At 47.5% G+C, this 16,741-nt stretch overlaps 1 protein-coding gene across 27 annotated transcripts in view; it reads left to right on the forward strand.

Annotated features, from left to right (window-relative positions):
* The first annotated feature begins 4,302 nt into the window (after window positions 1-4,302).
* LOC106599863 (liprin-alpha-1) overlaps window positions 4,303-16,741 on the forward strand; it is a 93,225-nt gene continuing 80,786 nt past the window's right edge. For 21 of the 27 annotated variants that reach the window (XR_006757583.1, XR_006757582.1, XM_045689610.1 and 18 more), the window contains exons 1-2: window positions 4,303-5,297; window positions 11,709-11,966. Coding sequence is in view for 25 of the 27 variants with exons in the window: in XM_045689610.1 (XP_045545566.1) it covers window positions 11,709-11,966 (258 nt within the window). In the remaining 2 variants the exon portion in view is untranslated. The remainder of the gene's footprint in view (window positions 5,298-11,708; window positions 11,967-16,741) is intronic. The other 6 variants (XM_045689630.1, XM_045689622.1, XM_045689625.1 and 3 more) reach the window with 2 other exon arrangements.

Here is a 16,741-nt window from a genome sequence, read left to right on the forward strand (position 1 = left end):
ATAGTCTAACATGACCATCCTGTAGTCTAACAGGACCATCCTATAGTCTAACAGGACCATCCTATAGTCTAACAGGACCATCCTGTAGTCTAACAGGACCATCCTATAGTCTAACAGGACCATCCTGTAGTCTAACAGGACCATCCTGTAGTCTAACAGGACCATCCTATAGTCTAACATGACCATCCTATAGTCTAACAGGACCATCCTGTAGTCTAACAGGACCATCCTGTAGTCTAACAGGACCATCCTATAGTCTAACAGGACCATCCTATAGTCTAACAGGACCATCCTGTAGTCTAACATGACCATCCTGTAGTCTCTCAGGACCATCCTATAGTCTAACAGGACCATCCTGTAGTCTAACAGGACCATCCTGTAGTCTAACAGGACCATCCTGTAGTCTAACAGGACCATCCTATAGTCTAACAGGACCATCCTGTAGTCTAACAGGACCATCCTATAGTCTAACAGGACCATCCTGCAGTCTAACAGGACCATCCTATAGTCTAACAGGACCATCCTATAGTCTACCAGGACCATCCTGTAGTCTAACAGGACCATCCTACTGATGTAGTCTAACAGGACCATCCTATAGTCTAACATGACCATCCTGCAGTCTAACAGGACCATCCTATAGTCTAACAGGACCATCCTACTATGTAGTCTAACAGGACCATCCTGTAGTCTAACAGGACCATCCTGTAGTCTAACAGGACCATCCTGTAGTCTAACAGGACCATCCTATAGTCTAACATGACCATCCTGTTGTCTAACAGGACCATCCTGTAGTCTAACAGGACCATCCTGTAGTCTAACAGGACCATCCTATAGTCTAACAGGACCATCCTATAGTCTAACAGGACCATCCTGTAGTCTACCAGGACCATCCTGTAGTCTAACAGGACCATCCTATAGTCTACCAGGACCATCCTGTAGTCTAACAGGACCATCCTGTAGTCTAACAGGACCATCCTACTGAGTAGTCTAACAGGACCATCCTATAGTCTAACAGGACCATCCTATAGTCTAACAGGACCATCCTGTAGTCTAACAGGACCATCCTGCAGTCTAACAGGACCATCCTATAGTCTAACAGGACCATCCTATAGTCTAACAGGACCATCCTGTAGTCTAACAGGACCATCCTGTAGTCTAACAGGACCATCCTATAGTCTAACAGGACCATCCTATAGTCTAACAGGACCATCCTGTAGTCTAACAGGACCATCCTGTAGTCTAACAGGACCATCCTATAGTCTAACAGGACCATCCTGTAGTCTAACAGGACCATCCTGCAGTCTAACATGACCATCCTGTAGTCTAACAGGACCATCCTATAGTCTAACATGACCATCCTGTAGTCTAACAGGACCATCCTATAGTCTAACAGGACCATCCTGTAGTCTAACAGGACCATCCTATAGTCTAACAGGACCATCCTATAGTCTAACAGGACCATCCTGTAGTCTAACAGGACCATCCTATAGTCTAACAGGACCATCCTGTAGTCTAACAGGACCATCCTGTAGTCTAACAGGACCATCCTTCTGCTGTAGTCTAACAGGACCATCCTATAGTCTAACAGGACCATCCTACTGATGTAGTCTAACAGGACCATCCTATAGTCTAACAGGACCATCCTGCAGTCTAACAGGACCATCCTATAGTCTAACAGGACCATCCTGCAGTCTAACAGGACCATCCTGTAGTCTAACATGACCATCCTGTAGTCTAACAGGACCATCCTGTAGTCTAACATGACCATCCTGTAGTCTAACAGGACCATCCTATAGTCTAACAGGACCATCCTATAGTCTAACAGGACCATCCTATAGTCTAACAGGACCATCCTGTAGTCTAACAGGACCATCCTATAGTCTAACAGGACCATCCTATAGTCTAACAGGACCATCCTATAGTCTAACAGGACCATCCTATAGTCTAACAGGACCATCCTATAGTCTAACATGACCATCCTGTAGTCTAACAGGACCATCCTATAGTCTAACAGGACCATCCTGTAGTCTAACAGGACCATCCTATAGTCTAACAGGACCATCCTGTAGTCTAACAGGACCATCCTATAGTCTAACAGGACCATCCTGTAGTCTAACAGGACCATCCTGTAGTCTAACAGGACCATCCTGTAGTCTAACAGGACCATCCTGTAGTCTAACAGGACCATCCTGTAGTCTAACAGGACCATCCTGTAGTCTAACAGGACCATCCTGTAGTCTAACAGGACCATCCTGCAGTCTAACAGGACCATCCTGTAGTCTAACAGGACCATCCTATAGTCTAACATGACCATCCTGTAGTCTAACAGGACCATCCTGCAGTCTAACAGGACCATCCTGTAGTCTAACAGGACCATCCTATAGTCTAACAGGACCATCCTATAGTCTAACAGGACCATCCTGTAGTCTAACAGGACCATCCTGTAGTCTAACAGGACCATCCTATAGTCTAACAGGACCATCCTATAGTCTAACAGGACCATCCTATAGTCTAACAGGACCATCCTGTAGTCTAACAGGACCATCCTGTAGTCTAACAGGACCATCCTGTAGTCTAACAGGACCATCCTGTAGTCTAACAGGACCATCCTATAGTCTAACAGGACCATCCTATAGTCTAACAGGACCATCCTGTAGTCTAACAGGACCATCCTGTAGTCTAACAGGACCATCCTATAGTCTAACAGGACCATCCTGCAGTCTAACAGGACCATCCTTCTGCTGTAGTCTAACAGGACCATCCTGTAGTCTAACAGGACCATCCTTCTGCTGTAGTCTAACAGGACCATCCTATAGTCTAACAGGACCATCCTCTAGTCTAACATGACCATCCTATAGTCTAACAGGACCATCCTGTAGTCTAACAGGACCATCCTATAGTCTAACAGGACCATCCTGTAGTCTAACAGGACCATCCTATAGTCTAACATGACCATCCTGTAGTCTAACAGGACCATCCTGCAGTCTAACAGGACCATCCTATAGTCTAACAGGACCATCCTATAGTCTAACATGACCATCCAGTAGTCTACCAGGACCATCCTGCAGTCTAACAGGACCATCCTGTAGTCTAACAGGACCATCCTATAGTCTAACATGACCATCCTATAGTCTAACAGGACCATCCTGTAGTCTAACAGGACCATCCTACTGATGTAGTCTAACAGGACCATCCTACTGATGTAGTCTAACATGACCATCCTATAGTCTACCAGGACCATCCTGCAGTCTAACAGGACCATCCTATAGTCTACCAGGACCATCCTGCAGTCTAAAAGGACCATCCTGTAGTCTAACATGACCATCCTGTAGTCTAACAGGACCATCCTATAGTCTAACAGGACCAGCCTATAGTCTAACATGACCATCCTGTAGTCTAACAGGACCATCCTGTAGTCTAACAGGACCATCCTATAGTCTAACAGTACCATCCTATAGTCTAACAGGACCATCCTATAGTCTAACAGGACCATCCTGTAGTCTAACAGGACCATCCTATAGTCTACCAGGACCATCCTATAGTCTAACAGGACCATCCTATAGTCTAACAGGACCATCCTATAGTCTAACAGGACCATCCTACTGATGTAGTCTAACAGGACCATCCTATAGTCTACCAGGACCATCCTGTAGTCTAACAGGACCATCCTATAGTCTAACAGGACCATCCTATAGTCTAACAGGACCATCCTGTAGTCTAACAGGACCATCCTGAGGCACCATAACTAATTTAAGCAAAACCCACCCTCACATTTTCTCCCTCTCTCTTTCTCCTTCACTCTCAAAAGCTTGAGAGGATGTTGGAGCTCAGGATGATTATGTTGACTGATTACTGCCAATATTGCAGGTCCCTGAAGCAAAACGTTGAAATTGGCAATATCTGTCTCATAGTGTACATGGAGGGCATGATTACTTTAATAAAGACACCCTGTGGAGTGTCTCTGGAATGCTGTGTGTGTGTGTGTGTGTGTGTGTGTGTGTGTGTGTGTGTGTGTGTGTGTGTGTGTGTGTGTGATTTTTCAAAGATAAATGCATCTATCATAACTAAATGTCTTCCATTATAAATGTTAAAAAAAATCAAGTGACAAGAGGGAAAATGCTGCCATTATTACACCACACATAGGCTAATCACAATGACCTAAAACACACACAAAGATAATACACTGTAAATCTAACGTCAGACTGAATGAGCCGCAACCTTGTTCACGGACGGTAGCCCTGCCCTAGCGACGTGCTTTCCACTGTTCGAACGTCACCAGCGTATGGACGCACAGGAGAGCAGGAAACGATAGACAACAAGAAGTGACTCCTGTGCCGACCGGGAGAGGGACGGCTCCTGTCGAGCTGGACTACCAAAGAAAACTGGATTAAAAGCTTGCATTCGGACGGAAACCTGGTTTATTTCATACGTTGGTAACCCATGGACAAATTGGCCGTGGATACATGTTTATCAAGTGTGTTTTGAGCCCAATCCAAGGATTTTAAAGTTTCCGCGATCTCCTCTCTTGGATCTCACAGTTTTTGCCAGGCTGTGATGTGGTGACGCGGCTCGTCGACGGGAAGCTAAGCTAACGTTAGCTGGCAAAAGTAAATACTCCAGAGAAAATGTGTTTTGGATATTTTAGTTTTCTTTTGACTTCGTCTTAATTTTTTTCATTTGACCCTTGAAGTTGGATTATAAACACTTTATATGCTTTGCCTGGTATTGTCTTGGACAGTAACATTTCACTTTTTAGTTGCAGTCTAATGAGCTATCGTAACCGGCTATAGTGCCTAGCTAGCTCTGGCCATTTGATTGCTAACGTTAGCTAGCTATCTAACTACATCTGTTTCCACTTTTGTTCCTTGTAAGGAGTGTTGCCTAGCTGGCTAACTACACCTTTTTTTTCTTGAACAAAGTATACAAAGGTTAGGATGAGGTAGTAATTGCGTGTATATTATATGCGCAAATACTAATAATCAGTTTGACGCACTTTTATCTTGTGCAATGCAGAAGTAACTACCGTTAGCGAAATAGCTAGCTAGGGTTGGAGTATTGCCCTCTGATGTGGGTCTCAGTGCGGCCTTTGGAATTCCTTTTTTGTTCGCCGTCGGGGACCTTCAGTCTGGATGGTTTTCAAAATTTCAATGGATTTAATGTTTTGAATGGCTTGGATTATTCATACAATTGTACCGTTGCATTAGTTGGACGAACTGCCTAGAAATTAAGTTGAAGAAAGCTCAGCAACATAAAAAGAAAAGTGGACATCACAAAGGAATTTCGCCTAGTTTGCAAAGGTAACGTTAGCTAACCATTGATCTATTTGCAACAATGTATAACCTTTTATTGTACCAGCTTTACTAACTTTCTACCAGGCATGTGTTATGGCCATTTGGTTCACAGCTCTGGAAAGGAGTGCATTTGGCACTAACTTACTTAATTAACTTGTTATAACTTAAGTTTCTCGTAGTCCTTTTCGATAACTGCCAATTGATTGATCTAGTTAGCTAGGTGTCCGTACTCATATTTTATGCCTCCAGCCTTGAGTTTGAAAGAGTTAGGACTGTTCTACAGTACCAACACACGCGCCTTGGCAGCTAGTTTGTTTATCAAAAACAGTCACATTCCAGACCGAAAGTATTAGCGTTACGCTTTCCCCGTGACCTTGGTGTTATGGTTTACACATTAATGTTACCGGACTTTGACCCCCTTGTCTCTCTATTTGGACTTCAGCCTACCTGTAGCAGTCTTGTTTACTGTGTATGTTAGCAGCCCATCCAGTCCGAGCTCTGTGTTCGCTTTGTTCAATGGATGTGTATAGGGACTTCAGCCTTATGTAACGCTACTTGGTGACATAGGTGTCACTGCATTGAGATGTCTACAACTGAACTGCCATACTTTGAAGCCTACTGACATGATGCACACAGAACGTGTTGTTTTGTACATTGAGGTAGTTACACTACAGAGTATGGCTACCATCTGTCATTCTGTCTCGTGCTCTTCAGTAGGGCCCCTCCCCCCTATAAACTCCATTGTTTTGTTGGTTTGACCTTGTTATTGGAGCCTGCTGTACATTTGCCTGGGTGAAAATAGGTTACATTTGGCAGCAGCCAAAATTAATATTTATTACCTAGATATGTGGGGGATTTGGATGGTTTTGGCTCCTAAACAAGCTCCTAAAGGTACAGTGTCACTGCTCAGGTCCCTGAACTGAACACAGTGGCTTCTGAAAGCAAGTGCCTTTGGCGTTGAAGGCCGTGGAAGAAGAAGAAAGGAAAGCCCTAGTCCTCCCCGGCCACCCAGTACAAAATGCACTTCGTTCCAGTTCATTAGCTGCAGTTCCGTTTGGGTTTTTTAAATGTAGCTCACATGATTCTGGGCTTTCCCTCCTGGAGGCCCGTCTACAGGGCCTAATCGCCAGTGTTGAGCCCCCTGTTGTGGAGCCAGTGGATGAAGTCAACCACTCAGTCAGGCCTGCATCCCCAACATCTTATGCCTGCCCATTTACAAAGGAAAACCATATTACTGTACACACACATCCAGAGTGATTGTGAGTGTAGGCTAGGTCTACATGTGTTTGTGTACATTGGTTTTCTTAGTGTCTGGTCAATGGAAGGGCACTCGGTGGTCTGGCTTCATCATCTGATGCACCACAGGCTTTGGTGCAAACCTCAAGCGCAAATCTCCAGTTAGAAATTGGCCCTTGGAAAGCATAAAGGTCCTGATGAAGAAGCCATTACTCATTATACTGACTCTCTGCAGAGCAGGGTCATGGTGAAGAAGCCATTACTCAGTATACTGACTCTCTGCAGAGCAGGGTCATGGTGAAGAAGCCATTTCTCATTATACTGACTCTCTGCAGAGCAGGGTCATGGTGAAGAAGTCATTACTCATTATACTGACTCTCTGCAGAGCAGGGTCATGGTGAAGAAGCCATTTCTCAGTATACTGACTCTCTGCAGAGCAGGGTCATGGTGAAGAAGTCATTACTCAGTATACTGACTCTCTGCAGAGCAGGGTCATGGTGAAGAAGTCATTACTCAGTATACTGACTCTCTGCAGAGCAGGGTCATGGTGAAGAAGTCATTACTCAGTATACTGACTCTCTGCAGAGCAGGGTCATGGTGAAGAAGTCATTACTCATTATACTGACTCTCTGCAGAGCAGGGTCATGGTGAAGAAGTCATTACTCAGTATACTGACTCTCTGCAGAGCAGGGTCATGGTGAAGAAGCCATTTCTCATTATACTGACTCTCTGCAGAGCAGGGTCATGGTGAAGAAGCCATTTCTCAGTATACTGACTCTCTGCAGAGCAGGGTCATGGTGAAGAAGTCATTACTCAGTATACTGACTCTCTGCAGAGCAGGGTCATGGTGAAGAAGTCATTACTCAGTATACTGACTCTCTGCAGAGCAGGGTCATGGTGAAGAAGCCATTACTCAGTATACTGACTCTCTGCAGAGCAGGGTCATGGTGAAGAAGCCATTACTCAGTATACTGACTCTCTGCAGAGCAGGGTCATGGTGAAGAAGTCATTACTCAGTATACTGACTCTCTGCAGAGCAGGGTCATGGTGAAGAAGCCATTTCTCATTATACTGACTCTGCAGAGCAGGGTCATGGTGAAGAAGTCATTACTCATTATACTGACTCTCTGCAGAGCAGGGTCATGGTGAAGAAGTCATTACTCATTATACTGACTCTCTGCAGAGCAGGGTCATGGTGAAGAAGTCATTACTCATTATACTGACTCTCTGCAGAGCAGGGTCATGGTGAAGAAGCCGTAAAGAAGTTACTTTACTGACTTTATTGTCGCCATGGGGAAATTTTGTTGCAGTGTCATGTACGTGTTTATAATGGTGTTTAAATAGCAAAACAAAATGACAGTACAACTTTCATAACAGTTACATACCAATAAAAAGAGACTAGCCTGCTGGCCTTACTGGGTCAATAGGAACATTAGCCTGCTGGCCTTACTGGGTCAATAGGAACATTAGCCTGCTGGCCTTACTGGGTCAATAGGAACATTAGCCTGCTGGCCTTACTGGGTCAATAGGAACATTAGCCTGCTGGCCTTACTGGGTCAATAGGAACATTAGCCTGCTGGCCTTACTGGGTCAATAGGAACATTAGCCTGCTGGCCTTACTGGGTCAATAGGAACATTAGCCTGCTGGCCTTACTGGGTCAATAGGAACATTAGCCTGCTGGCCTTACTGGGTCAATAGGAACATTAGCCTGCTGGCCTTACTGGGTCAATAGGAACATTAGCCTGCTGGCCTTACTGGGTCAATAGGAACATTAGCCTGCTGGCCTTACTGGGTCAATAGGAACATTAGCCTGCTGGCCTTACTGGGTCAATAGGAACATTAGCCTGCTGGCCTTACTGGGTCAATAGGAACATTAGCCTGCTGGCCTTACTGGGTCAATAGGAACATTAGCCTGCTGGCCTTACTGGGTCAATAGGAACATTAGCCTGCTGGCCTTACTGGGTCAATAGGAACATTAGCCCAAGCTATTTAGGGGGGATATCACACCTGGCACAAATTATTGTCTAGTTCTGTTTTTCTTGTCGAGGGGTGCCCTATACCTGCGCCCAGAGGGGAGTAGTTCAAAGTCCGGGTACAGGGGGTGGCTTGGGTCTAAAAGGATTTTGTGAGCCTTGCGGAGGGACCTTAAAGATCTCATCCAGGCCTGTCTGTTTGACTCCTAGTACCTTGTGGAGGGCCCTGACCTTAAAGATCTCATCCAGGCTTGTCTGTTTGACTCCTAGTACCTTGTGGAGGGCCCTGACCTTAAAGATCTCATCCAGGCCTGTCTGTTTGACTCCTAGTACCTTGTGGAGGGCCCTGACCTTAAAGATCTCATCCAGGCCTGTCTGTTTGACTCCTAGTACCTTGTGGAGGGCCCTGACCTTAAAGATCTCATCCAGGCCTGTCTGTTTGACTCCTAGTACCTTGTGGAGGGCCCTGACCTTAAAGATCTCATCCAGGCCTGTCTGTTTGACTCCTAGTACCTTGCTTGATGTGGTGATAATCCTTCTCAGCATATTTCTCTGGCTGACAGTGGCATTGCCAAACCAACAAACAATACAAAAAGTTAAAATACTCTCACTGAAAGACTTGTAAAATAGAGTCAGTATAGTACTATTAACATTAAAAGATCCCAGCTTTTTGAGAAAGTACAGTCTCTGTTGACTCTTTTTTTAGTAGATCAGGTCTGTACATTTACTCCACTGAAGCTTATTGTCCAAGAGGACACCCAGGGATGTATATTCCTCTACAATCTCTATGTTCTGACCTCTGATAGATGTTGCAGAGGTAGGTGGTGTTCTCTTCCTGAAGTCTATGCACATCTCTTTGGTATTGAGGACCAAGTGTGATTGGTCACACCACTCTACAAAGTCATTTAGGACTGGGCCATGGTGTTCCTCGTCATCATGCAACAGCCTGGTCAAGGCAGTGTCACCAGCAAACTTAACGACGTGTCTGTCAGGAAGGGAACTAATACAACTATTAGTGTATGGGATGTATACTGACTCTGCAGACCATATATTTCTTAAGTCCATTCTTTTACTTTTTACATTTGTGTTTATTGTTGTGAATTGTTAGATACTATTGCACTAATGGAGTTAGGAACACAAGCATATCTCTACACCCTCAATAACATCTGCTAAATATGTGGATGTGACCAATAACATTTTATTTCATGAAGAAGCTATTTGTCTCTGCGGACCAGGGCCATGACGAAGAAGGCATTTCTCAGTCGTTAGAAAATGGCACTTGCCATGCCAGGATAGTGAGTTTGATTCCCGCTAGCATGACTGTATGCAGCATGACTGTATGCAGCATGACTGTATGCAGCATGACTGTATGCAGCATGACTGTAATTTGCTTGGATAAGGGCGTCTGTTAAATGGCATCAATTATTATAATTAGATGCATTATTATGATATTAATGGAATAGTGCTTATCAAACAGGTTGCAGAAAAGAGTGCTTTGACTGGGTTCTCCTCTTGTTAAATACAGTGGTTTACAGCAGACCTACAAAGTAGTTTGATTACTAAATCATAAATCAGCACATTGCAGGAACCAGCTAGTGCAATATATATATACGGCCTGATTGTGTGTGTAGGCCTTCCCCACTGTGTTGTGTTTTCTCACTGCAAATGAATGTTCTCTCCATGCGTGCCTGCCACTACCCTTCAGACAACAGCTTGGCTCAAGGTGCTGATTTATTGAGTGCAGATGGGGAGATAGCGAGAGTACCATTGTCACGTTGTACCGGAGTTTATCTTGTTCCCTAGCTGGGGGGGGGTTTCTGTTGATGGGCTGTGTATGTGTGTATTTTGAGTCTGTTAGAGACAAACTTCATAGAATCTCTGCAAGCACTCTGTCACACAGAACACCAGAGATGGCACCACACAGAACACCAGAGATGGCACCATACAGAACACCAGAGATGGCACCACACAGAACACCAGAGATGGCACCACACAGAACACCAGAGATGGCACCACACAGAACACCAGAGATGGCACCATACAGAACACCAGAGATGGCACCACACAGAACACCAGAGATGGCACCACACAGAACACCAGAGATGGCACCACACAGAACACCAGAGATGGCACCACACAGAACACCAGAGATGGCACCACACAGAACACCAGAGATGGCACCACACAGAACACCAGAGATGGCACCACACAGAACACCAGAGATGGCACCACACAGAACACCAGAGATGGCACCACACAGAACACCAGAGATGGCACCACACAGAACACCAGAGATGGCACCACACAGAACACCAGAGATGGCACCACACAGAACACCAGAGATGGCACCACACAGAACACCAGAGATGGCACCACACAGAACACCAGAGATGGCACCACACAGAACACCAGAGATGGCACCACACAGAACACCAGAGATGGCACCACACAGAACACCAGAGATGGCACCACACAGAACACCAGAGATGGCACCACACAGAACACCAGAGATGGCACCACACAGAACACCAGAGATGGCACCACACAGAACACCAGAGATGGCACCACACAGAACACCAGAGATGGCACCACACAGAACACCAGAGATGGCACCACACAGAACACCAGAGATGGCACCACACAGAACACCAGAGATGGCACCACACAGAACACCAGAGATGGCACCACACAGAACACCAGAGATGGCACCACACAGAACACCAGAGATGGCACCACACAGAACACCAGAGATGGCACCACACAGAACACCAGAGATGGCACCACACAGAAATGTCAGTACCTGTCAACACTTGTGACTTAACACAAGTTTGAGGTCCAGTGTCTTGCGGCATCATGGCAGTGCTGGCAGGTTATGTCCAGCCCTTCCTGGATATTTTTCTGTGCTCTCGGTTGTGAATGAACTTAATGATTTTCCTCAGAGTCAAGCATGTATGAAGAAAATACAATGTATGTTCATGATCACCTTGCGGTTTCATGTTTAGTGTTTGTAATGTTTTCCACGGAGAACGGCGCTTAGTGATGCTGTCATTCATCCTGATGTGTGATAAGTCATTCAACTCTGATGTAAAGATCAAGACGCTATTGAGCTGAGGCGTTGTCCTTATAATTGTTGGCGACTTCTTTCTCTGACATTTTCTCCCTCTCCGCCTCCCTTCCTCTCTTCCTTCCCCTCTCCTCCTATCCTAGATGATGTGCGAGGTGATGCCCACCATCAGCGAGTCGGAGGGGCCTTCGGGTGGCCGGCGGGGGTCTAGCTCACCTCTGCATTCGGACTCAGAGGGGCACTTTGAATCTCTGATGGTTTCCATGCTGGAGGAACGCGACCGGCTACTGGACACGCTGAGGGAGACCCAGGAGAACCTAGGCCTGACCCAGGGCAAGCTGCACGAGGTCAGCCACGATAGAGACTCGCTGCAGAGGCAGCTTAACACCGCCCTGCCCCAGGTAAGAGACCTGAGGCTGCTGATGCTGCTGTACGGGACACATGGGTTAGGTTTACACTGTTCTGTGTTTTTATTTGTTCTTTTTGAAATGTGGTGAAATCACATAAGGCCTGTTATAAACATGGTGGTTCTAGCCCTGAATGCTGATTGGCTGACAGCCGTGGTATATCAGACCGTATACCACGGGTATGACAAAACATGTATTTTTACTGCTCTAATTATGTTGGTAACCAGTTTCTAATAGCAATAAGGCACCTCAGAGGTTTGTGATATATGGCCAATATTACCCCCCCTGGCCTTATTGCTTAAATATACCATTTAATTCTAGACTACTGTGGTAAAGAGAGAGAAGAGTTTTATCTTGCTTCTATGCCCTTTCCCACAAGCGGAGTGTGAAGCTACTGTATAAGAGTGTGTGTTTAGCTACGGGATGAAAGGCCCTAATGCAGCCTTTTCCCTCAGCAGATAGCCTTAGTGATTGAGACTCCACAGGGACTCTGGTTAAGGGGGGGTGGTGGTAAATTCCCCCCCCATTACTGTAGTCACTCAACCAGCCAGTGTAAAACGCTTGAGTTTTAACCTTCTGTTGTCATTCTGGACGCCCTCCAAGGTTACACAAAGCACTTGTTCGCCCGTCAGATGAACTACCGTTACTGTGTCACGCGGTGCTAGAATATGTATGATGTGCTTGATCCTCCTCCTCTCTCTGTAACGGTCACTGATGACCTCACGGATTACACACACACACACACACACTGCTAGGCCTGTCTGGCTGGTCCAATAAAACCAGTGCTGGAGAGAGGTTTCTGATTAGGAACTAAATGAAATGGCATTGTATTCCTACTGGAAGTAGTCCTATGGACTGTGACATGCATGTAATCGCCAACGTTTCTGCCATGGAGGAAAACAGAACTGCGGTGTGGTTTTGAAATGATGCCCGTATGTAATTCTAAAGTGTTCATATCAGTTGTGTATCTGAACTGGGTAGGTCCTGAGCACCTCCACCAGAGAAGAACTCAGTTTTGTATACTGTATAGCTGAGGTAAATTCAGGAACGTCTGTGGTTTGGCTGGTGAGTACATTTGTCTAATGAAATTCCTTCCTTGAAGCTGTTGGTTAACATAGTTAGTTTGTAGCATGAGCTGGTAGAGTCCTGCATTTCTCTTTCTACTGTAATGAAGAAAAGTTTCTCTCCCTTTCTCTGCCCCCCCACACGTTTTCTCTCTCTCTCGATGAAGCCTTGTACCCGTCTGGTCGGTCTGTCTCTCTGTATGTGTGTATGATGGAGGCTCAGGTTTCAGTCCCTCTAGTAAAACCACATCCTCGTGGTTTTACGTTTTGAACCAGGCCCCGGGGGGATTGGGTGGTTTTACGTTTTGAACCAGGCCCCGGGGGGATTGGGTGGTTTTACGTTTTGAACCAGGCCCCGGGGGATTGGGTGGTTTTACGTTTTGAACCAGGCCCCGGGGGGATTGGGTGGTTTTACGTTTTGAACCAGGCCCCGGGGGGGATTGGGTAGTTTTACGTTTTGAACCAGGCCCCGGGGGGATTGGGTGGTTTTACGTTTTGAACCAGGCCCTGGGGGATTGGGTGGTTTTACGTTGTGAACCAGGCCCGGGGGATTGGGTGGTTTTACGTTTTGAACCAGGCCCTCGGGGGATTGGGTGGTTTTACATTTTGAACCAGGCCCCGGGGGATTGGGTGGTTTTACGTTTTGAACCAGGCCCCGGGGGATTGAGTGGTTTTACGTTTTGAACCAGGCCCGGGGGGGATTGGGTGGTTTTACGTTTTGAACCAGGCCCGGGGGATTGGGTGGTTTTACGTTTTGAACCAGGCCCCGGGGGGATTGGGTGGTTTTACGTTTTGAACCAGGCCCCGGGGGGATTGGGTGGTTTTACATTTTGAACCAGGCCCCGGGGGGATTGGGTGGTTTTCTGTTTTGAACCAGGCCCCGGGGGATTGGGTGGTTTTACATTTTGAACCAGGCCCCGGGGGATTGGGTGGTTTTACATTTTGAACCAGGCCCCGGGGGATTGGGTGGTTTTACATTTTGAACCAGGCCCCGGGGGATTGGGTGGTTTTCTGTTTTGAACCAGGCCCCGGGGGGATTGGGTGGTTTTCTGTTTTGAACCAGGCCCCGGGGGGATTGGGTGGTTTTACATTTTGAACCAGGCCCCGGGGGGATTGGGTGGTTTTCTGTTTTGAACCAGGCCCCGGGGGGATTGGGTGTCCTCTGTTAATAATGCACAAGGACCTGGAGTTCAGTTAAACAAGCTGTTCTGTGCTCGCCAGACGATGGCCGACGCTAATACAAAAGCACATCAGATACTTAACAGATAGTTTAATTAAATGAAAGTCATCACACTAATGATATCCAGAGGAGAGAAAGAGTTGCTAAGTTATATTCTCCATAGCTGGACAATATGATGACAATCCCATAAAAAGGTGTTGGTTTCCTGTACCCTGCCCAGTTTTATAGCTTCTTCCTCGTTCCATTTAGCTTTTCTTTTTTTGGAGCGGTCGCTGACCTCACACAGCGTAACACTGTCGTTGGGAACACATGCCTCGCTTTCCTGTTAACCCCTCTCACACCTGGTGCACCGGAGAGAAAGCAAGAGTGTTTTAACCATTTGTTCTGGGCAGAAATGGATTGATGCCCTGAGTGGTCCTCAGAATGCAGAACTCTGAAGAGAAGGAGTTCTATTGCTGATGGAAATGAATTCCTAGATAGGTTCTTCACTTTTTTCTGCTCTACAAATGGAATCTCTACTAAGGATTTTCAACTTTATTGGGTTCTGCATGACTACCACTCACCAGTTAACTTCCAGTCCCGGCTGTAGCTCGGGACTGTGTCTGTCACCCTGCTGTTCAGGACTGTCTGTCACCCTGCCGCTCGGGACCGTGTCTGTCTGTCACCCTGCCGTTCAGGACTGTCTGTCACCCTGCCGTTCAGGACTGTCTGTCACCCTGCCGTTCAGGACTGTCTGTCACCCTGCCGTTCAGGACTGTCTGTCACCCTGCCGCTCGGGACCGTGTCTGTCTGTCACCCTGCCGTTCAGGACTGTCTGTCACCCTGCCGCTCGGGACCGTGTCTGTCTGTCACCCTGCCGTTCAGGACTGTCTGTCACCCTGCCGTTCAGGACTGTCTGTCACCCTGCCGCTCGGGACCGTGTCTGTCTGTCACCCTGCCATTCAGGACTGTCTGTCACCCTGCCGTTCAGGACTGTCTGTCACCCTGCCGTTCGGGACCGTGTGGAGCTACGGGTACCATGCTAACATGCCAGTGTCTGTGGGGGTGCCCCTAGCACACAGAGCTGTGAACAGGAACCATGGTAGCGAACCCTTTATCAGTGTGTGTGGCCAGGAAGAAAGAGGAAACAGTCTGTCATTCTGCTAGGTGATGGTGTCTACAGTACACCACGTCAGGACATGTCTGCTCCTGTCAATCCCCCTCTATAGTAGCCCTATAGCAACAACTCCTACATGTTATTACAGAGTAAAGGTTGTGGAATGTGAAAGACTCGTGGAGGGGTCTTGGTACCTGGCTGTTGGAGCGGGGGGGGGTACCGGGGGGGGCTTGGTACCTGGCTGTTGGAGGGGGTACGCTGTGGAGGGGGGGGGACCTGGCTGTTGCTGGTTCATTTGGCTGGACTCAGTGGCTGCATAACTGACTGATAAAGCTGGAACAGAAAGGGGGGAGCCTCTGGTGACGTGAGTGAATGGTAGTCTCTCTGTCCCTCAGATTGACATTGCCGGGGTACTAGCCTAGCTAATTCACGGTAACCTGGAGTAACAGGCCAAACATGCACTAATTACAGGTGCCTCCAATGCACTGTGTAGAGAGACACACTGGTTATGGAGTCAGACTGTAAGACGGGGACCTATAGCAATAATATGTGTTGCTCCCTCCCTCCTGCCATGTCATCCCATTGCTTTTATTTGGCACCATTACACTCTGTCCCTCTGTCCCTGTCCCTCTCTGTCCCTCTCTGTCCCTCTCTGTCCCTGTCTGTCCCTCTCTGTCCCTGTCCCTCTCTGTCCCTGTCTCGTCCCTCTGTCCCTGTCCCTCTGTCCTGTCCCTCTGTCCTGTCCCTCTGTCCTGTCCCTCTGTCCTGTCCCTCTGTCCTGTCCCTCTGTCCTGTCCCTCTGTCCTGTCCCTCTGTCGTCCCTCTCTGTCCCTCTCTGTCCCTCTCTGTCCCTGTCTGTCCCTCTGTCCCTGTCTGTCCCTTTCTGTCCCTCTCTGTCCCTCTCTGTCTCTCTGTCCCTCTCTGTCCCTGTCTGTCCCTCTCTGTCCCTGTCCCTCTCTGTCCCTTTCTGTCCCTCTCTGTCCCTGTCTGTCCCTCTGTCCCTCTCTGTCCCTCTCTGTCCCTCTCTGTCCCTCTCTGTCCCTGTCTGTCCCTCTCTGTCCCTGTCTGTCCCTCTCTGTCCCTGTCTGTCCCTCTCTGTCCCTCTCTGTCCCTGTCTGTCCCTCTCTGTCCCTGTCTGTCCCTGTCCCCCTGTCCCTCTCTGTCCCTGTCTGTCCCTGTCCCCCTGTCCCTCTCTGTCCCTGTCTGTCCCTGTCTGTCCCTGTTTGTCCCTGTCCCCCTGTCCCTCTCTGTCCCTGTCTGTCCCTGTCCCCCTGTCCCTCTCTGTCCCTGTCTGTCCCTCTCTGTCCCTGTCTGTCCCTCTGTCCCTGTCTGTCCCTGTCCCCCTGTCCCTCTCTGTCCCTGTCTGTCCCTGTCTGTCCCCCTGTCCCTCTCTGTCCCTCTCTGTCCCTGTCTGTCCCTGTCCCCCTGT

The sequence above is a fragment of the Salmo salar genome, chromosome ssa11, assembly GCF_905237065.1.
Source record: "Salmo salar chromosome ssa11, Ssal_v3.1, whole genome shotgun sequence".
Lineage (NCBI taxonomy): Eukaryota > Metazoa > Chordata > Actinopteri > Salmoniformes > Salmonidae > Salmo > Salmo salar.